The sequence below is a fragment of the Monomorium pharaonis genome, chromosome 3 (genome assembly GCF_013373865.1).
Source record: "Monomorium pharaonis isolate MP-MQ-018 chromosome 3, ASM1337386v2, whole genome shotgun sequence".
Taxonomy (NCBI): domain Eukaryota; kingdom Metazoa; phylum Arthropoda; class Insecta; order Hymenoptera; family Formicidae; genus Monomorium; species Monomorium pharaonis.
This window is the reverse complement of record NC_050469.1, coordinates 14,643,846-14,671,025: the sequence shown is the minus strand read 5'-3', so window position 1 is coordinate 14,671,025 and position 27,180 is coordinate 14,643,846. Positions and strand designations below refer to the sequence as shown.

General features: G+C 41.3%; 3 protein-coding genes across 10 annotated transcripts in view; 2 read left to right on the top strand and 1 right to left on the bottom strand.

Moving 5' to 3' along the window:
• LOC105839872 (cytosolic carboxypeptidase 1) overlaps positions 1 to 19,353 on the bottom strand; it is a 31,333-nt gene extending 11,980 nt beyond the window's left edge. For 3 of the 6 annotated variants that reach the window (XM_012686477.3, XM_012686481.3, XM_012686482.3), the window contains exons 1-14: positions 18,884 to 19,353; positions 16,410 to 16,558; positions 14,433 to 14,515; positions 13,754 to 13,865; positions 13,481 to 13,623; positions 12,928 to 13,072; positions 12,713 to 12,844; positions 12,496 to 12,639; positions 12,147 to 12,318; positions 10,822 to 10,891; positions 10,425 to 10,603; positions 9,718 to 10,336; positions 9,002 to 9,514; positions 8,730 to 8,908 (exon numbers count right to left, since the gene is read on the bottom strand). In XM_012686477.3, coding sequence (XP_012541931.2) covers positions 8,730 to 8,908; positions 9,002 to 9,514; positions 9,718 to 10,336; positions 10,425 to 10,603; positions 10,822 to 10,891; positions 12,147 to 12,318; positions 12,496 to 12,639; positions 12,713 to 12,844; positions 12,928 to 13,072; positions 13,481 to 13,623; positions 13,754 to 13,865; positions 14,433 to 14,515; positions 16,410 to 16,558; positions 18,884 to 19,221 — 2,978 coding nt within the window. In that variant the 5' untranslated portion in view covers positions 19,222 to 19,353. Of the gene's footprint in view, positions 1 to 8,729; positions 8,909 to 9,001; positions 9,515 to 9,717; positions 10,337 to 10,424; positions 10,604 to 10,821; positions 10,892 to 12,146; positions 12,319 to 12,495; positions 12,640 to 12,712; positions 12,845 to 12,927; positions 13,073 to 13,480; positions 13,624 to 13,753; positions 13,866 to 14,432; positions 14,516 to 16,409; positions 16,559 to 18,798 lie in introns of all 6 variants that reach the window. The other 3 variants (XM_028193412.1, XM_028193411.2, XM_012686480.2) reach the window with 3 other exon arrangements.
• Positions 1,400 to 8,699, top strand: LOC105839873 (C-type lectin 37Da). 2 transcript variants are annotated; one of them, XM_012686483.3, is made up of 4 exons: positions 1,400 to 1,809; positions 4,827 to 5,184; positions 5,504 to 5,659; positions 6,742 to 8,699. In XM_012686483.3, exons 1-4 carry the CDS (start codon positions 1,764 to 1,766, stop codon positions 7,586 to 7,588), a joined length of 1,407 nt encoding a protein of 468 aa, XP_012541937.1. In that variant the 5' UTR covers positions 1,400 to 1,763; the 3' UTR covers positions 7,589 to 8,699. The 2 variants fall into 2 exon arrangements, with proteins under 2 accessions (XP_012541937.1, XP_028049214.1); XM_028193413.2 differs by having other exon boundaries at positions 1,408 to 1,809; positions 5,504 to 5,666; positions 6,742 to 6,876.
• A 19-nt stretch (positions 19,354 to 19,372) lies between the features above and the next one.
• LOC105839878 lies at positions 19,373 to 26,792 on the top strand. Of its 2 annotated transcripts, none has more exons than XM_012686490.3 (4): positions 19,373 to 19,402; positions 25,755 to 25,928; positions 25,994 to 26,122; positions 26,439 to 26,792. In XM_012686490.3, exons 1-4 carry the CDS (start codon positions 19,388 to 19,390, stop codon positions 26,628 to 26,630), a joined length of 510 nt encoding a protein of 169 aa, XP_012541944.2. In that variant the 5' UTR covers positions 19,373 to 19,387; the 3' UTR covers positions 26,631 to 26,792. The 2 variants fall into 2 exon arrangements, with proteins under 2 accessions (XP_012541944.2, XP_036139558.1); XM_036283665.1 differs by lacking the exon at positions 19,373 to 19,402 and adding an exon at positions 23,059 to 23,215.
• Positions 26,793 to 27,180: the final 388 nt, after the last annotated feature.

Genomic DNA, 27,180 nt, shown 5'->3' with positions numbered 1-27,180 from the left:
GATAGCGCTAATAGCGTCTCCTCGAACACACTCTTATTCGACAGAATCATCAATAAGAGGTTTACACGTATCATCAGATAGACCGATATTTTAGATGAAACTTGGTCGCGTATTGATAATCGAGTCTCGGTTTACGCGTTCTAAACTCGAGGTCCAGGTATCCAAGTGAAACAATATTTACCGAGAGCCGGCCTTCCGCTGATCAAAGGTATAATTTACGGATTTCCTTCTCGGAGGCAGGCGATTTGTTGCAATTAGCGTTGGATTTGAGCGGCACGATCGTGCGTGTCGCTACGCAGACGAATGAAGTCGAGGCGAATTTTTAGGGATAGACGATATCGGGGCGTACAAGAGGATAGGTATACCTCGTTCAAAGAGGAGGCGTTCAGAAATGAAGTCTGCCTTGAAACCCGGCGTCTTTTTGCCGCTCGCCGTCGATACAAATCCACGGAGAACCGTGAAGATCGGCGGCAAAGTAAAATTCCGTACCGCGAGCGTAAGAAAAGCGACCGGCGTTACGATGGTTACGGCGAAGACGGATTTACAGTGTTACAGTCGGGAACAAAGTAAGCGCGCGAGCGAGAGCTTACAGATGTTATTAATGGGATTAACGTAAACGCTACGTTGATCGATACCGGGGATAACGACGTTCTTGCTATTACTCGCCCTTCCATTATTTCACGTCCGCGCGATACACCGCTTGCAAATGGATTATACGTACCTCTTCGCCGAGCAAACATTACTCATACGACGACTTTGCTAGTTAATATAATTAACCGACGTAATCGCACGTTGCGCGCTAATTTACAATCGCGCCAACGAGAGAGTATCCACGCAAGTCTGACAAGCCGGCTGCTCCTTCGACAACTGGAGTGACCGCGGTTCTTGTTGCAAAAATAATTGTTTGCCTTAACGACGATGATGATCGATCGAAGTTGATTAATTTATTATCCGACATGAAGATGCGTACGTGTTGCTCGGTACTCGCGACACTCAGCCGGAATAAAATTATTCCCCGGACGTCTTATTCAAGTTATCTAAATCTCTAATCGTTAAAAACAACCTGTCAAGTGTCCGAGAATACGTTTTTTTTTTGTTCGTCTGTCGAGAAAGATTCCTTTCGTTAAACGTCTCCACGGTTCACCTCTCTCGAATACATCACGGCCGCGACGAGAAAGGCATTCCTCCGGACTCTAATATTTATCCTCGATTTTGCACATCATCTTTGCAGTTAAGGGTGGAAGGAGAGAAGAACGATCCGTGCCGAATTAAAGCGTCATCGATCGCGGGGTATGCCTACACGTTGTTCAGCATGAACGTCCACTGTGTCTTTTTTCTTCGATCTTGTCACCTGTGATTTTTTTTTTTTTTTAATGCGGTTTGATTACTTTTCAATTTGTCTTCATGCGGTCGATCATTGTCAACTTCGTCATCATCATCGTCGTCGCCACCACCGCCGCCACCGCCGCCGTCCCCTTCGCGCGTTGGGCTCCTGCTCTAGGTTAGCCAGTGAATCATCTTCAACGACCCCCTCCTCTGGGATCCGGGCAGAAGACTCTTAAGGGGGCTCACGGCGCAGCGAGAAGCCAGTCCGAGAACGCGACCCTAACACTAACATCCGGTGTATTCCGAACAGAAAGAGAGAGAGAGAGAGAGAGGGAGAGATAAAGCTAAAAAGAGAGAAAGAGAGGGAAGAGAATCGGAAACGGAAACGACTGACTGCTTGATCGCCGCACTGCCAACACAGTAATCGGCACGCTAACATGAAGATCATCCTGTTGCTCTTCGTCGTCGCGGTCTTCGCTTCAGGTTAGTACCCTTTTGCACCACGACACAATGCCGGCTCGTTCGTGTTCGCTTTAACACCCGCGGTGACGTCTTCATTATTATGAAATGATTGTTCTCTTAACTTCATTACGGACACGTTGGGTACACTCTCTTCGACATCTTCTGATCGTCCACTTAACGCGCGATGTTACTCGTGAAAACGACATAAACATTTTGATAAAAATTGATTAAAGAAAATTGCCAAATTATAAAAAAGATAAAATTGTACAATTGAGAAAATTAAATAGAATTGACTAAATTTAAATATTATATATATATATTTCACTATAAGTAGTTTAGTATATAAATATTTTGTGAAGATGACATACATTTCCTTTCATTATATTTTTATATCATATATAGTTTAAGTTTCTGAACCAACTTCAAATATTTATTTTATATTTGAATTTCCAATTTTCTCTAATTCTCACTATTTTAATTAATAATTATTAATACTGTTCCCTTCAAATATATTTTTATAGTTTAAAACTTTTCTTTATTACTTGATGTTTTCGAAGCACTTTTTGATCATTAAAAGAACTCTACGCCAACTGTCAACGCATTCAAAGTTAAGACCGGAAACAACCGATGGTAGAACACAAACGGCACATAATACACTGGGTATATCGCGTCTCTTCAGAGAATTTCTTTTTTTTCTTTTTAATTCTACCCATTATAATGCAGTACTCAAAGTCTACAAAAATCTTGTTAAAATTTTGACAAAAACCACTACCTTTAAATTATTAAACAAAAACAAATTTAAAAAGTAAAAATTTATTTATTTTTTTTAAATAAAATATTCGTATGCCGAAAGGGGTAAATTTGTTATTTACGCATGTATTCGTATCTGTAAGGAAAAGTAGTATTACATCCTGCGAGAAGAGATAACCCTGTGCACGAAGGGTATTCAAATGCTCGTTATTTGTGGTCATTAAAAATAGGGGAGGGAGAAAGAAATTACACACGCAGATGAACGTTTACCGTGACCGTTTATAGAGGATCGAGCGTTGTTCGTATACGTGGACTCGTTTCTTAGACCGGGAATCTCGTCGAGTATCATTAGCCAAACGGCGGGAACGCATTATATGTGAACGAAGCTGTAGTTAAAGCGGCTAGTCGCTTCTCTTCTTTCGCGCGCGCATACACCGGCGGCAGACGTCTCAAGGCCTTCGGGTCATTTACCACCACCTGCACGTCCAACTTCACGATCCGGAACGTTTTTGCCCCGGATGCGCCTCTACGAAGTATCCAGAGCCGTGACTAGACTTCTGCCAACCGGCCGAACGGATATCTCTTACGAGATATCCGAGTGTCTTGCCTCGCCGGCCGTTGTATAACGACGCGGTTCGCTCACTCGCGAAATTGCTTCTGTCTCTTGAGAAACCCACTTCAATCACGCCGGGATTCCACAGTGTGCCGCAACAAAGAAGTTTCAAATTTCTGTCTTGTCTGTCTTTTCGAAAAATTAAATGAGCAACAATATCGCTTGTTTTTTTCCACCTGCGTTTGATCTTTCGATCCTTTTTATCTCGATCTCGTTAATCAATGGGGCTTTTGAATTTCGTGACTGTGATTTGTACGTACAGGATGAACATGTTCTTTTCTTCGAAGCAAAGCCCCCTTTTGTTTCGTAACTCTCTTACGCAAGAGTACCAAGAAATCTCTCAATTCACTCACCTCAAACATATAATTACTGTGGCATTTTGATACCCCTCGCATTTCACTCTTTCTGCCTCTTCAAATGTCTCCTGATTTCAAACTTAAAAAATCAATTTTTCTTATCATCGTCAGTCTTCGTAGCCGTAAACATGTGATATAGAGCAGAGAACAATCGCGACTTGAAACAATGAGAGAGACATCAGTTGCGTGGGACATTCGTCCACCTAGGATCTATTCGGGGGTTTCTCTCTCTCTCTCTCTCTCTCTCTCTTTCTTTCTCGGCGCTTCATAATTCATAAGTACAGTTAACCAAATAGCCGTCGTGGTTCAATGAACTCGCAACTTGATATATCATGTGAACACTGCCCTTGTCGTAAAACTTCAGTCATTGTGAAGCCGGCTAAAAACGCGACGCGGCAGGGTACGCATTTAGAGTGAAATTAAAATCGTATTATGAAGCGGACAACGCTGAAATCGTCGCTTCAATTTCGTTCTTCTTGCTACACCTTGTATCACTATTGTATCGTGTATAATGCTATGAAAATGATGCTTCTTAACGTATAAATTTAAACAATCTCTTTTTGAGTTGTTTTCGAATTTTCGTCGTAGCTAAATTTGAAGATCATAAACAAACAAAAAGCTCTGAAAAGTTTCCAAGTTAAAATCTTGATTTTAATACCACTATTCCTATAATGACGATGTCATTTTGCACGCTAGATTGAAAGACAAAAAAATAGAGGGATGTTTTTAATAATAATAACGGTTCTCTCGATCGCTAGTCTCTCGAGCACTGTGACACTAAAATGGAGTGCTACATTAATATTCACTGAACGCATTCTCTCGTGTCTCTACTGCCATTTGTGGCCTTGTCGGAACTGAACGAGAGACACCATTCATAAGTCGTTCTAAAAATATCTTTGTTACTAGAAATGCTCAATAAAATTAAAAATCTTTCTCTTTTCAACTATAAATATATGTATATAGAAAATAGATTTTTTTAATATAACAATATAAAAAATAATCACAATATATTATGATAGCAGGAAACTGAATTTTGTACAAAATTAATAAATTTTACTACAAATAAGTAATTCTTTAATAAATGTAATTGTTACTGCTGTTATTGCGTTGTTTTATATAGCCAAGCATACATACGTATGTATACAGTCGAATTGTCGTGCGTATCGCGAGAATGGGATCAACTAATTTACTCTAATTTTGCACACGTGCTGCAATTGAGTACGTTTGTAACATAGTTTTAACTAGCGTCGTTTAAAACGAGACATGATGCAAACGCAACTCTGAGTATTAAAGAGAAATGTAAAATGTTTCGTTCACAGCCCAGAGGATCACAACGATTCAGCTGGATGGCATACAGTACTTTGTGTCGCGAATGAATCCCTATAGCCCGGAATTAAATTACTTCCTGGCGTATCAGTATTGCCGCTCTCTGGGCCTCCAGTTGGCGTCTTTCGAAACGAAAGAGAAGGCCGACACGATGACGCAATACCTGAAGAACGCCGGTTACACGAAATACGACTTTTGGACCTCCGGCAACAAGCTAGGCACCGACATGTTTTTATGGATGAGCACGGGTCTACCATTTAACGTCACCTTCGACTACATGCTGAAGCGACCTGGCAACAGACCCGCGGACGTACCACCCGGCACCGAACCCCAAAGAGTGGCGCGCGAAAGGTAATGCCTTCAATGTTAATTTAGTTTAAAAAAAAAAATAGTTAATGTTCGCCAGGAGATGTCGAAATATCCGATGAGAAGTAATTGAATGTCTGCGTCTTCACTAAACCCTAGAAATGATGAACAACATTCAAGTTTCAAACAGCCAATAATAATTTTTCATGATCGAAGAACCGCATACTCGTGGTTGTTTATGAGCGACGCGGTTATCAGCCGCTCTCTTCCGCAGTTCTAACACCCGGAAACTCGTGCGTGGAATAGCTAACCACAAAACAGGTATTCTCGTTTAAATTCCAAAACATGAGTTTCTCGATTTCAGCGGCGACAGCGGCAGCGCGGATGGATGCGTCGCGATGGTGGCACCTACGTTAGCCTGGGAGGCGCAGGATTGCACTCTCGTGAAGGACTTTATCTGCGAGCAAACACGATGCTACTACTACAACTACGGCAGCATTCCAGTCTCCGCGACTCAGGGGTAAGAGGTGAGATAATACTTGTCACAAAAATACACGAGTCGTAAGGAAGGAGAGAGAAAGAGAAAGAGAAAGAGAAAGAAAAAGGGAGAATACCTGTGTACTCTAAGCGAATCTCGCTTATGCACGGACAGAAAGTAAAGAAGCCCTCCAGCGATAAGCTATGCAAACACATATCGCGATAATTGTACAACGCGCGCGCTTATCCCTCGTGCTACCGAAGTATGTGGGAAGTCATACGAAGACGGTTGGCTTTAGCGAGATATGAAAATTTATTGTTATACGCATTCGCGACTCGTAAGTATGTCTCGCGTCATTATAATTTCAATCTCGTTAAATATACAACTGGAAACTCTTTTTTTCCTTTTCAGCGTAAGTATTTATTAAAGTTTACGAGGACGCGAAACGATGTGATACTCTTGTAAACCGGAACAAGCTTTCCCCCCCCCCCCGTGCACTATAGCGAGAGATAGAAATAGCTTGAAATGAGGAACGCTTTTTCTTCCGCAATTCACGGAATAGAATGGGAAACGATTATTGCGATGATCGAGACGCTCTGGATCTTGACTCGCCAATGTTAAACCAGTTCTTCGGGATCTTACTCACATAGTTAATAGCTTCGGGGCATAAGTGTCGATGAATGAGAATACCTCAGCCACGATACGGAATTCCAGCAGATGCCTCTTCAGCTTATTCTTAATAACGCAATTACTCTCTCGCTTCTTGACGTACGATAAACGATACGCAAACGATGCACTTCTTACACACACACACACACACACACACACACACACACACACACACACACACACACACACCCATCCACCCACACAGACACACACACACACGACTTCAATATAAATAATTGCTATAAAAACATTTATGTTAATCCATTGACGTGAAGCTATGCTTTTCGCTGCTATTAATACGGCGCTTAAATTAAGCCACTAATAACTGTAAGATTAACTTGACACTAATTTAATTGTAAATACCTTAATAGATTTCGCAAGAAATTAATGATTTTAATTGATAAAAAAAACCACGGCGACAAGAGAATGTTGAACGAACCCGTTTGTCTTTTCAGAAATCATAGGCCCTACATCACGACCACCTCGGTGCCAGCCAGCGACGACCAAGCGAGTGATCATGGAATCGACGGCGCCAACATCGACGATCACCACGATTCGGGTATCGACGCCGAGAACGAGCGGGAAGCGACATCATCGGAAGCGGACACGTCCGTGGGCGAGAAACTGTCAGAGGACCCGGTCGTCAGCAGGCTAATTACCACGGCCGCTCCCGCATCTGGCAATCAGTATCATCAACAGCAGCATCAGCACACGGGAACGACGGCATCGGCGACGTCGCTGTTCGACGACGGTAACGAGCGCGAGCGCACACCCGTCGTCGGGAACCTGGACGACATCAGACCGGACGACATCCCGGACATCGCGAGCCTGTTCACCGGGCACGTCGCCGTGGCGTCTCAGGCGCGCAAGGACAGCGTCTTCGACGGTCTCGAGACTCGCGAGGTCCTGCGGCCGTCGGCCTCCCGTCCCGTCGTATCCTCCGCCTCCTCCTCCTTCTCGTCGGAGATGAAGATGGAGCATCGCGAGTCCCCCGATTACGGCGACCTGACCGCGGAGACTGAATTGCCGAACAACGGTCTCGAGGACGCCCACACGATTGGTCCGTACGACAGCGTACAGGACTACGTCAATGATCAACCGGCGGACACGGCGTCGTCGTTGTCGTCGTCGTCGTCGTCGTCGGCGGCGGCGGCGGCGGCGTCGGCGTCGGCGGCGGATTCGGCGATGATGAAGGACCAGGACGACGACAGTAGCACGATCCTGCCAGAGGCGGAACCGGCCTACAGGTACAACATCAAAGTGCGCACCAACGGCAAAGTATTAGACCCTCCGTCCAAGTAACGCTTTACTTCCTCCTAGGCAACGTCGCGTTATTTCGTTTTATAAGTGGCAGAAAAAGAAAAACACGCAAATCGATATTTTTTGAGGAACTTAGGTACATACGTATATGTATATCAGAGTGCGTTTTGCACACGTGACACGTGCGAGCTCTGTCACCCGTTCGCCGTTTAGCTCTAACTTTTAAGGCGTATCCGATATAATGCTCGATAGTTTCGAATTAGAGAGGAACCTACTATTATCAGCTTTCTCGGTCGGCGGCAGGCAGAAATGATTGTTTCGAACCGTCCGTTAAAATTTCGGTGTTTGAAATGTATACATGAACGAGGCGAACGCCGCGGCTCTGAAATGATATTGTCAAAGGTTGATCGAAAAAGAAAGCCCAATCGAGAAGACGAATATTATTCTCCTGCCGACGTTACTCGACAAGCTGACACACTTTCGCAAGGGCATTTACTCGATTACTCAGCTCTCATATCTTATCACCGATGACGCCGGCGGATTATCGTTGTCATCGCATTATTTAATCTTCTCTCATTTATCTCGTTTATTCACAATTAATAACGGATTTTAAAATAGGATGAATAACAAATAAAACAAAAAAGTTTTTATATGAATTAAATTAGATTTCTCCGCTAGTGTTTTATATGTATCTTCATAAAAGTGATAATCATCATCATCATAGTTAACATATCTATACGTCTGCAAGACGGAACATTCGACATCCAAACGATTCTCGAAATATCTTGGAATGCGCGATGGATGTTAAAGAGATCACCCAGAGTCGATTGTAAATGTTTCGGTCATCCAGACGTATGACGATCGGAGTATGTAGTTTCATCAACAAAAAAACGTTACTCTCTCTAGCTACTACGTACGGTAAGTCACTTCCATATTAATTCTGTGTACAACGGCGCGAATGTGCGACTTGTGTAACTAAACTTTAATAAAGATACGATTACAATCTTATATGGTATCACGCGTCTGCATTCGCAGTTTCCTCTTATATCATTCTATCTTTAAGTTAGTAAAGTTAGAAAGTTTTATGCTAAAACTAGGCTAGAAGCTAGGCATGTCTTCATTCAGAGCTTTCGTTCAATAAAAAAGCGGTTTGATAAAAATATATGCCCGATCGTTAACTCACCAGCCGTTCACGACTCCCTCTATGTTTAGCATAGGAATTATTTTGAACACATAATCGTCACGCAAACTGTTGGCATACTGGCTGTCGCTTAGGAGAGCCTCCATGGTTCCATGCATCACCCAAGAGGCGTTGCTCTCACCGGGGTGTACTCTGGACGTTAAGAAGATTATCTTCCGTGCCTGAAGGGGGATGACACTTAACTTTAAATAGCTGGCTACGTTAAACGACTTACTGTCACGCAAAAATTTGAAATATCTGAAATGACATCTTACATGTATAGGATTGGTCGTGGAGTCCGGTGACGTAATGGTGAGCACAGGATTCTCGTTGCCGTTTAGAGTCTCGCAGAGCGTCTCCGCGCGAAAGTAAACGTTCGCCGCGGAGATGCTCTTCGTCCACTGCCAAATGTTGGTCATCAGCCGACTGTACGTGTACGGGAAATGATACGCCAGATAACAAACGTCGTAAGCGTGCGGAAAGGTGACCGTGAAGGATGTGGTGAAATATGTTTTCCCTCTGGTGGACCGTTGATAACAATTTCGATAGTAACAAATATCGACGCCGGTCCTCACCCAACCTGGCCTACCACATTGCGCCTCCATAACGCTGAACAGTAACGGCTTCATGCCGAAATTGAACTGCGAGTTCGTCTTCTCGCAGTTAATTATATTGAACGTATACGCTACGTTTGCCTCCATACCGGAGACCTCGAAGTAGAACCATTGATGTCTGGAACCGCTGTTGACATCCGGCGTCAGAATGAGATCGTATTCCCGTGAGCCTATCTAAAGAGAAAGCAGGAAGGAGCACATGAATTATTAATGTAACGAAATTTAATGAAAATGAAATGAATTTCTATATGTATATATCTTGTAGAATCCATATCTTATGTACAGTGTAGAAATTGCGACGCTAAGTCACCACGAAGCCTTATGTAATTCGAACATAATCGATTACATAAACTGCGCGAGTAGCGGGCCGACTATACCTGAATAGCTTTCCTGAGATTACCGCTTTCGAATCGGGACTCGAATTGCAACCGTTTTGTATCCAAATTACGCTTGCCGAGCCTCTTCTCGTCCCAGTTGTCGAACAGCTGTTCGTCGAGCGACGTTCCCCGGGAGGCGGAATGCGCGAGTGCATCGAGATCATAAACAACTTCCTGGATGGCGGTGACGGCGTGGAGGCCGCGTTCCACGCAGGTCAACAGTTTCGCGCGGCAAACCTTCCTGTCCTTAGTGTTGAGCGGCTCGGCTTTCCCCAGACCGTCGCCACCGATCAGGTCCGGATAGGCGACCTTGACGAAACCGATAACGCTTCTCACCCTGCTCGCTACAGCGCAATACGCGTGCCGATCCGTGACGCCCGCCGACACGTCTTTCAGGACCTTCAAACTGTGCACGCCGTTCACCAATTGATTCTTCGCCGTACCGTTAGATCTCGTGAAGTCCTTGATCGAGGTCTTCGTCTTTCCCGCCTTCGCGAACGGCGAGTTTATCTGATCGTCCTCCATCAGAAAAAAATCGATCAGTTTGACGTTCGACGTCCCAACGAAATTGTGTAGCTGCGACCGCAAATTTCCCAACTCTTTGAAGTACGTATGGTATCTGACGGCAAGTAAAAAGAAAGGGGGGTGTTTGTGTTGACGTGATTACAGTTGACCAAGTTGACGTGAGTCTATAACGTCTCACTTACCCAGCGAGATCTTCCTCGGATCTTTGCGACGTAAAAATCCCGGCGAAGAATTTGCTCTCGTCTACCTCGTCATCTATGTGAATTTCATTGTTCATTGCATCTCTAGAGTCGTGACTTTCCTCGTCATCCCCAGAATCGAGATCGCTGTAGTGTCTGCCGATCGAAGCCACGCTGTTTGCCTATACAGAAATCAATTTTTGAGGCGCACGAACATTTAATGACACGAATTTCGTCACTACACACATTTTGGATATTGCGGTATTTTATACGTAAAATGAAAATTGTTAGAACTCGTACACGTTATTATTAATTAAACATATGCTTTCAAATCTTATAACCACATCAAATATGAGGTTCGTAACGTGTCTTGATTTTTCATAAAGACGTACGTACATACCTGGCTATCGATATCGCTACCGCTTTCCGCACTGTTAGTCCTGTTGACATTCACTTCGGGCAGAACAAATCTGCATGTAAGAAAAAAAAAGAATAGAATAAAAAATTTAGTGTGTAGAACCGTGATTGTAAACGATTATTATTTCTGATATTTACATAAAAGCAGAAGAATTATGTGAAAAATTCTAAGAAAAATTTATTATTCCCACACTCGGAAAAGAATCCGTTTAAATTTGATTGGAAAATTCGTTTAAAAAGTAACGAACAGATATTACCAATTCTCCTATAATCGGAAAAAAACCGATGGAAATAACTGATCAAAAATGTCCGCTCAATAATATCCGATTTAAAATATCCGTTTCTTACTTATTAAACGGATACTTCGATTATATCAGATCCGATTAATAAACCTAACTTCTGATCGAAATTTTTCCATTAAATATCGGTAAATATTTTCAAAAAATTTGTTCAAACTATATGGATAATGAACACTAACGTTAATGAGCTGATAAAGTATATAGAGCTGAACAGAAAAGTTTATATATATAAAACCGTTTTTGTAAGTTATGGAGACATTATATATTATAGAAAATCGGCAAATATTTAAGTATGTTTTGTTCGGAGATTTCCTTTCCAAAATTTCCGAACAAGACATATTTAATACCCGCCGATTTTCTATAATATATAATTAATGTCTTAATAACTTGCAGAAATGATTATATGTAATATATAAATTTTTCTGTTCAGTTCTGTATATTGCATCACACACACGCTGCTTAGAACAAAATAAAGACAAGCTCGTGACGTTTGCGTGCACGTCTAATCAGTACATGGTCGGATGTAGCACGACCAATTGCAATCGTTTACGCGCACGCAGTTACCGAAATGTGCGCATGCATATATTTTACCGGACTTTTGAACGGAAATTGTATTTTATCGGATAGTCTCAAATCTATTCAAAATTAATCGAATGAAGTGTTTAAACGGTTTTTTTTCGATTAAAACTGCTGGATATTTTTCTCAGTGCAGTGAAAGTTCAGAATTGTCAAAATTTTTGTGTAGTTTTTTACATGTATAACTTTTATAATTCTGAGAAAAATTTTCACCAAGCTCTTAACTAATTCGGTTTAGCATAGATAAAGCGTTCGGTAAAGTTACTTTTTCGCATAATATACAGATAAAACAACACTAGTAAGTCCGCAATATGTGTAATATTATTTGTAGAAAAGCACTTTGTGAATGCGTCGGAATATAACCAGTATATCGTATTACGATTATCACAAAATACGGTATACTAGTCGAGATAACCTTGAATGTTTCGTTCACCTCGCGGGCGACATTTCGGGCACCGGTAATTCCCTCTTCTCCAGACACTGATTGATTATCCCACAGATACGCGACAGCAGGCAGTCATAAGCTTTATCCTCTGGGCAATTCGTGCAGAACCGGTACAGTAGCTGTAGGCCATTGTTCGACTTGATAGCCTTTCTTCCAGCTTCTAAAAAAAAAAAACGCGGGTAAAAAAAAACGACTTTAACCGCGTCGGTGATTTTTAAGGATACATAAGCCGAGAATGATAAATATAAATTGGCAATTAATATCTTTTTTAGAGACCATCTTCCAGAGCATTCTTTATAAAGAATTTTTTACAGGACTTATAACCTAGTCAACTTACTTATTACGCAGAGATGCTGAAGCGTGTTTAGAGCGTAATTACAAATCTTCAAGCGCATTTGTCCATCGAATCTCTCCCACCTCTCAAAGATTCGCATCAGCAAGTGCACCATTCCCGTCTTAACAAATTTGTCGCAACATAATTCTGAAAGCAAAATATATCGTAAATAACAAGATAATAATAAATAAACGATTACATTGTAAACACACGTGCTTACTATTGGTCGTTAAATGTTTGAAACACTCCAGTAATGTCCTCAATTTCAAATGTGGAGTATAACCGATACTAACAAACGTTTTTTCCAGACTACAAGCGATGCCGTCCTTTACCAATGTTTGTAAGGAAAATGCTATAAAAAAGATAATAACGCGTTCGTCAACCTCGAGCGTCTCAGGCAAATTGTCAGACACATGAAAGAAAAGCGTTGCTTACAGTTTTTAGCAAGAGTTTTGATGATCAACAACAGCGGCAATAACATCTTGCTATTGTTGTAATGCTGTTTTAACAGCGCGTGGAACACTTTTACGGAGTTGAGCAGTTTCATTTTTGACACAAACTTCTGGTCCCTTTGAGCCACCTAAAAAAATCGCAAAATATTTTCGACGTTGTATATTCTTTGGAATATTATAAACATTTTTTTTAATTCCGTGTTTATTTTTGCTTCAAAAGTCATTATATTATTTGTTAATCTAAGAACTTTTATCTAATCTCAAATTAAAAGCGCTATTAAAGTATAATAATGCCTAAAGTTACAATGTAAAGTTGGAAATAGTCGAAATAAGTCTTGTAGTCCAGAAAAATATAAATTGAAAAATATTTTAACAGACATACGCAACGCGATCGATAAAAGTTCTGCTGTGCAGATATATAACGTGTGTCAAGAGAATATCCTTCTATCCATGCAGAACCAAGCGAAATAATTGTTCCCAATTACAAAATAAAATTAAAAGGAAGTTTATAACAATACGTCGCCTTAAAAAATTACCTGTCCCAAAATCCAGAGGATGTCTTGAGTGAGTATTTCGCTCGTAATCGTGTCTGCGTGCTGCAGATTTATTAAAAGTTTCACTAGTACTTGCGTGATACCCAAGTTGATCAGTTGAATGACCGCCATTCGGCTACTGGTTCCTATTATAAAGAACGAGCGCGATTACTTTCAATCTCTCTCGGAGGAACGAACGCTATCGAACCCGCGAATTCGACAGAATCCGCGTTCTCGATAAAACCTTGTTTCCTTTTAATAAACAATTGCCATTACTTGTGACACTCTTGCTCCCTCTTTCCTTGGATTTGCCTTTGGTCATTCGAGGCGATATACATTCGTGCACAATACCGGCGATACTGCAGTTAACAACGTTGTCCTTGCAATTCTAAAAAGAAATTTCAAAGAAAACAACCTCAATTCCACCTTAATTTCCTCCCAACGTATTTAGATTGTGTAGAAACGCATTGATTCTTGTTCTCTTTCCGTCTGTCCAACGTAAGAAGGATAAAAGATACGATATAGTAAAGCAATTATTACTTTATATTATATTACTATTTTACACATGAACGTTCCGATACTTGTCGGATATCCAAGACCTCGGAGTCGGTCCCCGCGACTTTCACGCGCGTGTAAGACAATGCAGGATGCGTGTTGCGTGACACGCGGCCAACGATATTTCGCCGATAGTACTAAGTTACCACGGTTACTCGAACTCTTGGCTCCACGTGGGGTGTCAATGGGTGTATATCCACCGAATGAAATCGTAAGCCCGCATGTAATTATCTCCCTCTCTCGCACACATATCGCGTATCGATCTCGGCCTGCCGCTGTTAGCGACACGCAAAACGATCGTAGCTTATCCGATAGGACGCTACGCGTACGCTATTAACGGGAGCGAGGGATAACGTGACGGAGACTCACCGAAGGATTAGTTTAATTAAAAATTATTCACCTCCAGGGTCATAAGGAACGATTCCATCGCGCCGGAATTCTTCCGCCAGAGCTTGTCCAACGTGCGCTCGCGTATCCGACGATCTGGAAGATATATATTACGAAAATTGTTTTATATATATATATATATATATATATATATCTGTTTGCGTTTAAAACAGATTTATAAATCGCAATTTATTCGTGGCGATAGATGCATTAGTGCCTTGTCGATGGCAGGTAGCTTTTCAAGAGACACGGTATATACGTTCTCTGAGAAATCGAGAATCCGGTACATTGGCACACGATATACTGCTTTTATCCAAAGTTGACGTAGTGCCAATTAGGAACAATGTCACGGCATTGATAAAAAGATTCACGTGGCGGTAATCGCGAACGTCTCTTCACGACTGCAAATGCACATGAACGGTGTGTATCTGCAGCGTGGCGTGTGTGGCGCTATACGATCCAAATTACGAGCATGAGTTTTCGCTTCTGATGTCATGACAATGGATATAACTGCGGTGACGTGAAACGTGACCTACAGGGAAAATTTAGTGGTGTCTATCGAACTATGTCGCAAAATTTCAGCCGCAATCGCGATATAATGCGCAAAACTGAAACTCAACCGTGCCCGTAAATTTCGCGAATCGCGAGAACACCGGCGGGGGAAGGTTGCCAGGCCCTTATCAAATTGGTGCACGGGCGCGATCCGAGTACCGTGTACCGTTCGGAGCCATAGTTTTCTGGATGCCGGCCAAAACGGGTCTGTCGTCAGTCTTACCGAAAGTGATTACGCAATCGGCTAACAGGCGGTTCTTCTATTCCAAAGTAAAACACACGATAGCAATCGACTGCTGTTCGCACACCTGTTCGCCAATCGTCCGAAGGTCCAGGTCCAGATTGATGAATTAATATTCGATACGAAACAATAATGACAGTGCGGGTGATAAAACATCGAACGAAATCGATAATGTCACACGAAAATATGATATTAATTGTGATAATTTTTTTTAATTCAACATTTTTTGTAAATAATATTTACACGTAAATCCATCGCGAGATCTCGCGATGATATCGGAAGTGGAAATTAGAAATTGCAGCTGGGTAAACACATCATCTGTATAAAGTTGTCAGCTTATTTGAAAATAATCTGAATTTGCGTTACACAATTTTGGCATACCGTTGATCGTAAGTGCTATGACCCGGAACGCACACACGTGCGATTCCCGCAACCGTATTGTTTTTATCGCAGTTTCTATCTCGACTGATCTCGCATGAATGTTCGACACTTCTGCTCGAAATTTCGTGTAACTCGTGTACACTTTATCAAGTCTCGATGCAAATGGCGGGAAGCTAATGCAATAGTAACATTGCGATGGCGCAGAACGTGACGGACGGATCTCCCTCGCCATTCATTGCGGGGGAATCACATGAGAGTGATAAATCGCACAAAGTTCCACCGTGATTTCGTGCTCGCCGAGAGTAATAATGCACCAGCACGAATTTCTCCCTGAAGTGTCCAATCTACCTTCTGACTCGTTTAGAACTTTATTGCGATCGCGATTCGCGCGCAATATTGTACGCTTATCGTACAAAACCGTTAATGGAGACGACACGCGATACAAAACACTAATGAGAAAGGAAATTACCGTGGCGCGGCGTCGCTAATTCGCGATAAAATCGAAACAAAGAGTTAAAAGTAAATATTTTATCGCTTTGCGAGCATCTTGTGAGAAATAAAAATTTTATTCTTATTTAATTCATTTTAGTATATATATGTACATCCTCAAAATAAATTGTGAGTCTTATTCAGCTTAGATTGCCTCGCAGAACGTATACGTATACGTATATATTATGTAGCCTTTATGTCATCAAGATAAACAATTGAAACCGTTAGCAGTTAAATGCCACGAAGAAAGGTTAAATTGGCACGATACCCTCTATAAAATACAAAGTCACCACGGGACGTGGAATTCCGGTGGAGTTGCGTATGTACCTGATGAAGTGACACGTGCGTGAATCTTGGCCGCGATCGCCCTGAGCGCGTCGCCCGCTTCCTGCGGCTTAGCCGCGTAAGTACGAAGCTTCTCCAACAGCGCATCGTTCACAACCTCGTCCGCGTTTTTATTACCCGCTGACATCACACTAAACAGCGCATCGCGCAAAAACAACGAAATATCATTTTATTACTCTCCCAGAGCAACCGTTCGATGGGCGTCGATATAGCGCGTGAAATCGCAAAAAGCTATTTTCTGATTTCGTGTATGTATAGCGTATGTATAGTAGGCCTACGGCAAAGTGAACACGCCAAAACGATACGCACGCTAGGCGCTAAAGCGTCTCTACAACTCGGTGTCTACAATGACAAGTGAAACGATGATGGAGGATTATGCGCAGAGGCTTGCAAGCTAACGTGTGCTTTCGCATTGCCTTACCGGTACCCCGGAAAAGGATGATTGACGATTATTTCCTCATTCGTTCCCTTCCCCCCCCCCTCCCCCCTGCCCCTCTCCTATTCCTTATCGGTGCCCTAAAACTCGCTTTGGGATATATGTCCGCGATAGATCTGCAAGAGCGATAGCCCACCGTCACGGGGGACAGGACGGACAATGGCGTGCACCTCGATCTCATCAATGAGTCTTGATTATTTGGCTTTCGGCCAACGCGGTCGCGGGAAGGACTGTTAATCTCTCGCATTCGCAATCGGCTGGTCGCGGTTAGTCAATGTCGCGGGGATTAAAGTCAACCGCGCATCGGAAAATCACGAGGCGCGATTCTCGGGCCAAGGTTAATTAACGCGACGCTTTTAAAATAAGCGCGCGCGACGATTCCGGGAAGGACGTCCCGGCAGGAACTAATTATTAATTAATTAGGCGTCCAACTGCGCACTAACGCCGCGACGATGTCACATTAACGTACGACACTTGGCCGCGTTATGAGGGATCGCCGGCGATATATCGGAGGCATCTTGAAATTATTTCGACTTTTGGCTCTACTTGTCCGCTATAAGCTTGGCCTCTGATTTTCTCAATCCGTTTAATCCCCAGCTGCGTGAAATACTTGCGACGAAGCGACTGAAAGCAGAAAAGACGGCATGCGGCGGAATACTCGACGCGGTGCTATTTTAACTCCTCAAGCAGGCAGATACAACAAAAAGAAGAACAAAAAGAGACTGAGGTTTTTTTTTTTTTTAGTGACAAAAGATACATTTATTGATGGCTAGAAATTACAAAAACGTAGAATCTTTCTTTTCTTTTTTTAAATGGGTGCACCATCCTCACGCGTGCAGCGTGCGGTTCGAAACGTGTAAACATCCTCAAAGGGTTAAAGGAGGGTGCGTGAGTTATTAATTGCATTAAGCGTTGCATCGGTGCGCTAAATAAGAGAAGCGATTGGACGAGAGTCCGCGGGATACGGTGTAACAATCGCAACAAAATTTCCCCGACTTCGGTTCACTCAGCGGAATAATCAGCGAACATGATATCGCGTGTATCTTTCTCGTGGGTTTCTTTAACGACAACGCACACTACTTGCCCGATAATTTTGAGTTGAACGACGATTAATGTACGTACACGGCTTGTATAGCGGCCGGTAATGCCGTAACGCTTAATCGCCACGCTTAAAAACTAATCCAAGCGTCTAATGGATCGAGCGGTATCAACGGGATGTGCACCGGGTCGCTAAGGTCTTGATAAAAAAAAAAAGATAAAGATATCGCACAAGATAAATTCAACGCGCACACGCGAATACACGTAAGTGGCCGGATGGTGTCTTCCGTCTGGATTTATTAGAGAATTGCACGGAATTTGTTTGTAAATCCCTTACAAAAAATGTAATACTGGGTAGCATTAATAAATTTGCCAGTAATTATTACTTATTTTGAATACTAAAAGTACAACAGTATTTTTTATACTTAAATTATATTTATACGTTATATTTTTATAAGGGACTCTTGTAAAAATGTAATACTGAACAGCATTAAATTGAACCAGTAATTTATACGTATTTTAAGTATTAAAAGCAGTGTTGTTTATAATACTTTTAATGCTCAAAATAAGTTATAATGACTGACCAATTTAATACTGTCCAGTATTACATTACGTATAAGGAAAACCGGTTGAGGCACTTAATCTATTAAGGAAGATCGCGATCAAATGATTTATAATTGTAATTGATAATGAAAAATAATGAAAGGCGTTATCGGCATTAAAGTTTTTTGAAATTTCGCGAGACAAGCGGTCTATTTTGGCGACTGTACCGCGCTGCACAAATTTCGCTGAGGAAGAAAAAAAAATGAAAGGCCTTGCGCCGTATAAATAAAGCGATCGTCGGAGAAAAGAATATTGAAAATAAATATACGCGACCGTGTACGAGCGGAAACCAACCGCGAGATGGCGAGCGAGCGAGCACGCACGCACGCACGCACACATGCACACGGAAACACGATTCTGGCTCTTCTAGGCTCTTTACTCTTCCTGCTGGACGTCGCCGGCCACGTTCTCCCTGTCGTATCCCGCCGATGCACCCTTCATGCCTCTCCCCCCATCTGTCGAAGGAAGCTTCTGTCGAATGAACCGAATTTTCAAAACAAATCGTGAATACGGAGAGGCTCGTGGCAAGAAATTTTTTTTACGAGAAACTTTTCTAGAGGTGACGAAAGTCCGCTGGGAGAATTGTTCTCTTCTTCCGACGACGCGACGGCGAGACGCGAGATCTCTCTGCGCGAAATTCGCGAAGCGATCCTCACGCTTCGCCACTCCGCGGCAGTTTGACGTTTCTCCGCCTGCCAAAACTATGTTTAAATGCATACCGCGCGCGCGCACACACACTCACACACACACGTATACACACGAAGCACGGCTATTTTTAGCGACGGCCGCTTCCCGAAAATCGCGCCCCCTTTCTCTCATCCGAGCGATAACACCCTCGCGTTCTCCAGCAGTCCTCCCTGGCGTCATCGACCGATGCGCCGCGATGCATCGTCCAAATGTAAGTACGAGCCCTTTTCACCGTGGAGACCAAAAGCACACGATTGAGAAAGTTATATCTTATACAAATAACTGTTGGAGTAGTCAAAAGTAAATTAATTACCGTTAGAAGTTATTGACTCCGAAAAACACGTTACAGTTGTGGTTATTCAAAAAGTAACGAGTTGTTATGTTTTCAGTTACTTTTCTCTCAATTTTCGGTAGATAAAGAAATTCGTCAAATTCAAACTAATAAAAAAAAAATCATCGTAAGTCAATAATTTAGTATTGTTAAAAAAAAGGAAATTTTAACTTTCATGTTTATAAAGTGGTTCTCAAAATTTTACCGATTTTTCACTTTATTTTGCTGAACACATACTATATTGAAATATAGAAAAATAACTGTAATTTCGTTACAAGCGATCGATTACTTTTTTCAACTTTGCAAAAGCGACACATTTTATTAAACGAATATACGAGATTAAAAAAAAATATATTTACAGGTATTTGTCTAACGGGTATTTTTACATTGGATTTGATTTTTGTAACGTGAGGCAAAACGGAGTGAGGTAAAATCGTGTTTCCGAAATAATTTTCGAAATAGAAAACTGGCAAAGCGAAACATCTGGGACTTTGAAATCTCTCTCCGCACCTTTCCGCATCTTTCGTGAGGATCTAGCGCGATATCTCAGGCAAATAATTGCTGTTTATTTACCGAGCGCCGTCAAAGATCGCGTTCGGTTTGCCAAAACGAAAAACACTTCCGCGACTTCACGGGTCTTCCAAAACGTCATTGGTTCCGCAAGAATGCGAAAAGACGTGCGAATGAGTTACGACGAGCAGGTGAACAAATTGCAAAATGCCAAATTTCATCTGGTGTTGCATATTATGTATGTTGATGAAGTAACATCGAGAAATTTTTCGAAACACGCGCGAATTGCTCGAGGTAGATTTGCTTGGTCGATCATTGAAATCGGATCCGCTTGGTGCAATTGGGACGCCACGCCAGGCAAGGAAACTTGGATTATTCACATTAATTGCTAGGAGTAAAATGAGCGAGAAAGTGACGTCAGCGGTGCGATACTCGCGTGCGGCTGTCACATTGGCCCGTGTTTGTTCACGTGCGGCACGTTCACCGGCATGAAGACGTTAAAGCCGCGCACGAAACGACACATGCTGCGTCGTTAAAATCGCCGTCGGAATGACACGAGTTTCATAGTCGAGCGGGAAATGCGACCCGGTCTGATTTGCCTCTCCTCGAAACTTCTTCCGCCGCGACGACGGCTGACATCTCGGGATTACGCGACCTCAGGGTCGAACAGCGACTGGAGCACAACCCCGCTTAACATCTTCGGCGAATCGGACCGAACCAGGCCGGCTCAGGTGTACACTGGAGGTTCACTTGTTGATGAACGCGAATGCAATTCGCGAAATGCAACGGATTGATTAGCAGACGTGCGAAGTTCCACGAGTGCCAGTCGGCCTCTCACGAAGCTTTTCTATCGATTGCCGAGAAAGGGCGTCCCGATTCAAACTGATCCCCGAGAAAGAAATCTTTACATCGAAATAAATCAAATTATATCGGAGTAAATCTAATTTTATAAAACAATTGATAAAAAATTAGATCTGGTATTATTTGATATATTATTTAATCTTTGATATGAAGACTTTTTTCCTAGGACACTCTCTCTCTCTCTCTGTCTTTCCTCTCGCCAGGCTAATATTTGTTGTCCCTGCTTATGAAGCGCAAGCTTTCGAATTCGATCGGCAACTCGAAAATCTTATTAATCTCGATAATTTCACATGCTGTAATTATGTATCTTTTGTTGATTGTGGCATTAATAACATGCTTCACCGTACAACTCGAGTACAGCGTTGTTCACGATTATTGTTGGTCTTGCACGAAGAAAGAGAATACATAAAAAATGTTGTATGTAGATTACTATGTAATTACAGAGTCCCGAGTCGAAGCGAAGCCCCCGCGTGCAGATTTCTTCCTTGTAACGCTGCCAACCTTACTCGATGACAATGAGGAAACTTACCAAATCATTGATAAACTAAACGCAGCATTGCGTTATTCAGATGTGAAATATATTTTCACATACACAAACACTTTCTAATATATATTCATGAAAAATAAAAATAAAGATTAAAATTTTAAATTTTATATGCGAAACGTAACGTTTAATCACGTTTCACGTATAATCTGCTATTCGATCTGCCGAATGACACATACTGTCGTTAAGGATTAAGAATTTTTAAGTGGATTAACAAAAATTGTTAAATTATTTAAAACGTAGAGAAACGAGGACAATAAACATTCACGTCACATCAGTCACATACATGGAATCGTCAGAGAAGGAGAAAATAGAAAAAGTATTCGATTAGATTTATTGCGCCTTCATTTAGTATTCATTATCCACTTTTCTGAACGACAGCCGTTCATCATAACGGTCAGATTGCACCATTGCATTGCTAAATTTTCACCTGTTCTCCCCGGGACTCCCAGCTTTATCAGCGGTCCTCATCGGGACGAACGTATACGCATCGACAAAATTACACCTTAACGTCATTCATAGCGAGCATTACAGCGTTTATCTGATCGACGACGGTTGGCATAAACGCCGAATTATAGCGTCGCCGAATTTCAGCCGCCAAACCGTCATCAAGGTGACCGTTCGTTTCGATGGCCGTACACCCACGCGGCTTTTGAACGTCAACGCTACGAACGTTAATAACTGTCGGATCGACACAGCGTGACGTGAGGCCAATAAAAAGGACGCTGCGTAGAGCGCGGATGATGTCGACGAGAGACATTAGAAATTCAAATCTGACTTTATCCACCCGGTCGGACACCCGGTGACTGCGACCACGCCTCGTATTCATGATCTAAGCGCAAGATCCTAACCGGTTCACGGGACCCGGTGCTATGCTACAACGTTCATACCACAACCCGGAGTATGCTCACGCTATCCGGTGCTCTATTCGCTCGCCCATCGTGCTCTCCCCTTCGCCGTCCTTCGCAAATCATGCGGGAAGGACGTTTAGGGTTACACGGCGATCAATACGCGGCGGACTTTATTGACCGCCGCATAATCCCGCGCGATCCATTCTCTCGCGGAATTTTACGTTTACGAGTTTCGCGTTCTCCTCTTCCGTGCGTCTATCGCATCGAAATTCCCGACAGGACGGGATAGCCTGGGACGGTCGTCGCAGAGCGAATCGGTCTTCTCCTTATAGCTTCTCACAGCTCTAAGTACGTCGACGCCCCCGATCGTGATCCCTTGACATTTTCTTCTCGAAAAAAATCGCGAATCGAAAGGCGGAAACACATCGGGATACACATGGAGGATATTCTTAAATCTCTCCAGTGGCGCATATATTAATCGAGGAAACCAGATAATAACAAGTTCATAAGTTTACGATCAAGGATATCAGCAAACATATCGGCGATATAGTTTCGCTGTTGAAGAAACGCTCGGGTTCAATCATTCCTAAAGCCGATACTCAAGCCGATACTGATACCGAGGCCGCTTCCCGCCGGTTCTCGCCTGTGAATCGCGCTACGTGAGTTCCGCATGAAAAAAGAAAGACGAAGGAGGGATAGTAGTAAGCCGTATTTTACGCGCGTTGTCCGAGCGATCGGGAGAGAAGAGACGACAACACAACGAGAGTAAACGTTCGTAGGAGCAAAAAAAGCCGCAGATGATGTTCGACGAGGTGGGGCTTTGCTTTTCAGGCCGGGAATATATAAATCGCAGGTAGGGCTGAAATTCAAGTTAGTGCGGATACGATCTGAGACTATATCGGCAACCTGCGGGGACAAACCATGCGGGTGAGTTTGCCTTGGGTGATTCATTGCTATTATATGGAATTGCTAGGCATTGTTATTCCGTTTGCCTATTTACGTGTTGCCAATCTAGCGGCGCTTGATTTGACTTGAAATGACACGAAGCTCCATGCTCCTGTCTCTGTTTTCTTTGAAGCGACTTCTACGCTCAGAAAAAAAATCCGTTTAAATTTGATTGGAAAATTCGTTTAAAAAGTAACTATCCGTTTAGCCCGTGTCACACTATACGTATTGCGGACGCGGATCGGATTGGGATTGCGCATCGCGGATCAGAATTGAACTATTCAGGACAAGGCAGCCTTATCCTGATTGGCTAAATTCTGATACGCGATCCACCCCAATCCGATTCGCGTTCGCAATACGTAATGTGGCTTTTTTTGTCACTTATTAAATATAAGTGATAGTCCGATTATATCATATCCGAGCAATGAATCTTGAATACTTGAAGAACAGATCTAATTGTACTGTTCATTTTTGTAGACTCACTTCTGGAATAATCTGTTCTAGTACACAATACGCAATATTGTCACACACACGCTGCTTTGACAATGAACGAAGTAGAAACAGGCTCGTGGCGCTCGTGCACGTTTGATCGGTACGACTGTAGCACGACCAATTGCAATCGTTTACTGGCGCGCACGCATATATTTTATCGAACTTTTGAAAATTGTATTTTATCGGATATATTTTAATTGGATGTGGTACATTAAATCGGACATTAAGCTTGATCGGCTAAAACATCCTGTTTTTATTCGATCGAATATAATATCCAATTATATTGTATACAAATTTAAACGGATAAATAAATCGCAGCTTATCCGTTCATATTTTATCGGAAAATATGTTTCATTAGATAAAGGCATCTTTTATTTCATCGAATGGCCCCAAATCCATTCAAAATCAATCGAATAAAATATTTGAACGGTTTTTTTTAATTAGAACTGCTGGACAGTTTTCTCATTGTATACTTCTTAAGGGAGTTCCGCTGCTAAATCAAAATGAACAGATTTTCATGAAACTTTGTAGAGAAGTTCAAATTAGTGATATAAATTGACTGTCAAAATTTCAGAAAGCTGAGCTAGCTAGTTATTTAGATATTAAATATTTTATTAACATGGGCTCTTATGGGAATCGATGAATTTTCAGAATTTTTCAGTTTTTATTGTCGTATTAAACATAAAAGTAATGAACGGATATTAGTGAAACTTTACAACGATACATCTTAGCTGTCCAGAAAAGTACTGTTGAATATTTGAAATGATGCACTTGCTCGTTGAGTGAAATAATTGATAAGATAAAAAAAGTTTACAATAATCGAAGTAATACAGCACTTAAGTGTGGTAAATGTGTGCTAGTGATATAATATAAATTTCAAATTGTTGTATTCAGTTATCTAAGGGTTGTATAATAGTGAAAAATGTTTATTCTCAATTTTTAAAAAAATTATTTCAGTAATAAAGGTAGTACTTTATAGCCAAATTTTTTCTTATATTTACCATTATTAACTTTAGACCATATACAACAAAAAAAAGAAGGCAACAAAATGGTCATTTGAATATTTTTCTTTACTTGAACTCCTGTGCCACTTGTTATGCCGGGCCTGAGCAGAGGAACTCCCTTAAGTTATATCAGTCATTTGTCGCGCTTCCGCGACTTTAAAGTACAAAGTTTGTTTCACGTTGAGAGATTTCTTGATTAATATATCGAAAATTTTATCAAGAAAATATCGCAAAAAATTGCGCTGTACAAACAATGCGAATTGAAAACACAAGTAGATCGAAACAGTTAGTACGGGATATATTAATAGAACATTGTATTATCTTACTACGCTGACGTCATGACGTTTTCATGGAAGGTAATTTCATTTTATTTGCAATTCGATGATCATTCGCATGCAACACACGATATCCGACGGGCATCGCCGTAAACATTTTGAAAAGTTGCTGCGCTGCGTATATTCCGCGTCTACGGTTTTCGATAAACAAGCGCATATACTCCGATGATATCGACCAATTAAGAAAACAAATATAGAAGCGCTGTTAACTCTGTATATATTTAATGTTTGTTGTGGTCTCCTTCTATTAAAACCCAGTCAGAAATTATTAGCCGATTCGACGTCGACGTATAGATGAATGGTCGATGTCTAATACTGTTAGATATTAAATTTTATCAGTTTCGACTTTATCATAATTTTTATTTTAATTGATCGATTATAAATATTTTTATATGAATTCTATTGTCTTTCGGCCAATTCTGCGCAATCAAATGCATAACATATTGGAGGAAGGTCGCCAATGCTGACACGGGTTTCTAAAAAAAATAAGCACCCGTTATTTCTCAGAAACTAAACATTGCGCACTATTAATACTGATAAAGACAATAATGATAGAATAAAAAATGATGAAAATATCAAACAGTCATCAGCCATGTATTGATATATCGATTCAACTAATCATCAACTAATTATTTCTGGCTAGGAAGCCATATTGTAAGCGACATGTTTCTCAATCTTGATTTTTTGCAGAATTTACCATTGCTCGCGATTTTCTTCGCGGTGATAATTGGAACGGCAGTATCGAAACCACTATGGTCGACTTTAGTCGACACGAATTACCTGTATTCGACACCTGAAATCAACGCACATCCGCAATATCTCGCCGCGTATCAAAATACGCATTCTCCCTATTACGTTTACAATGTATCCTTTATAAAATACTCGACAATTACACGTGGACATTATTTGTAATGTTATCCATCTTTTAGATTTATTCGAACGCGGGAGGCATACCAAACACTCTTCATGTAAGCAGCAAACCAGAAATTTCTCACATCCCTGCTTACAGCTTTTATTATGGAACGCCGATTTATGATATCAGGATTCCTTTAAATCCGGTAATTGTTACTTCAAAAAGACCGCTCGAGCTGTACATTGTACGCAAACAGAATTTTTTTTTAGAATTTACTTCTAAAATCATGATACTTTCGGGACAACATGGACTTTGAAAAATTTTATTATAATTTTAGTTAAATTTTTATAGGATTACTATTTTATGCTATAAATTAATTTAGTAAAATATTACTAAAAGTATACAGTAAAATTTTTCAAAGTTTATATTATCTCACGACTATTGCAATGTTGAAGGTAAATTTTAAGAGACAATTTTCTTTGTGTGGATACGAATGAATATAGTAATTTATATTATTTCAGGTTTATCCCGTGCTAACACCATCGCATCCAGGAATTTCTCCGATACTTCCGCCGACATCGACAGAACAGTCTTTCGAGGACGATTACGACAGCATTGAGAAGTTAGATACGAAAGTTGATCCGAACACAGAGGCGAAAAAACCGGAAAATAGCGAGCAAGATGATGATTCTATAACTGTAGAAGCGGTATAAGATAATATTCCTCGTTACATGCACAACGTAGCATACAAATGAAAGTTAATTATAGTACGATAAACGTTCGCTCTTTTAGAGTTACTTTTATAATTATATTTATACATCCGGGATGCGTTAAAAAAAATTCTTTTAGACCAAATTTTTATGAATAGAAAAAAATTATTAAGAAAATGAAATAATACACTGTTATATTTCAAATATATATATATATATAAGCATAAAGCACGATATATGTAATAAAAATTAAGATTCTGACACGTTTTACTTTACTTATCTTTTCCCCATTTCGAATCGCACCCTGTGAGAGCTGGTTAAAGTGATTTGTAAATTTATTAACAGGCATTTGTCAATTTTTCATCGCGCATATTATCGGAACAGCTATTTATTAACTCGACAGAATTCGACTGATTTGATATCGCCGACGCACAGAAAAAATATAGGATAGCGGCGGAGCAACTTAGCGTCAATAAATCGATCGTTGTTGAAAAAAAAAAGTGTCGAGGTTACTTACCCCGAGAATCCGAGATAAAATAGGGTCAAAGATGAT

Excerpts from the sequence above, each read along its gene's own strand:
- LOC105839873 (XM_012686483.3), top strand. The coding sequence starts at position 1,764 with ATGAAGATCATCCTGTTGCTCTTCGTCGTCGCGGTCTTCGCTTCAG. Across the intron at positions 1,810-4,826 it reads CGTCGCGGTCTTCGCTTCAG|CCCAGAGGATCACAACGATT; the intron begins GTTAGTACCCTT and ends TTTCGTTCACAG. Across the intron at positions 5,185-5,503 it reads CAAAGAGTGGCGCGCGAAAG|CGGCGACAGCGGCAGCGCGG; the intron begins GTAATGCCTTCA and ends TCTCGATTTCAG.
- LOC105839878 (XM_012686490.3), top strand. Across the intron at positions 25,929-25,993 it reads CTCCCTATTACGTTTACAAT|ATTTATTCGAACGCGGGAGG; the intron begins GTATCCTTTATA and ends TCCATCTTTTAG. Across the intron at positions 26,123-26,438 it reads TCAGGATTCCTTTAAATCCG|GTTTATCCCGTGCTAACACC; the intron begins GTAATTGTTACT and ends ATATTATTTCAG.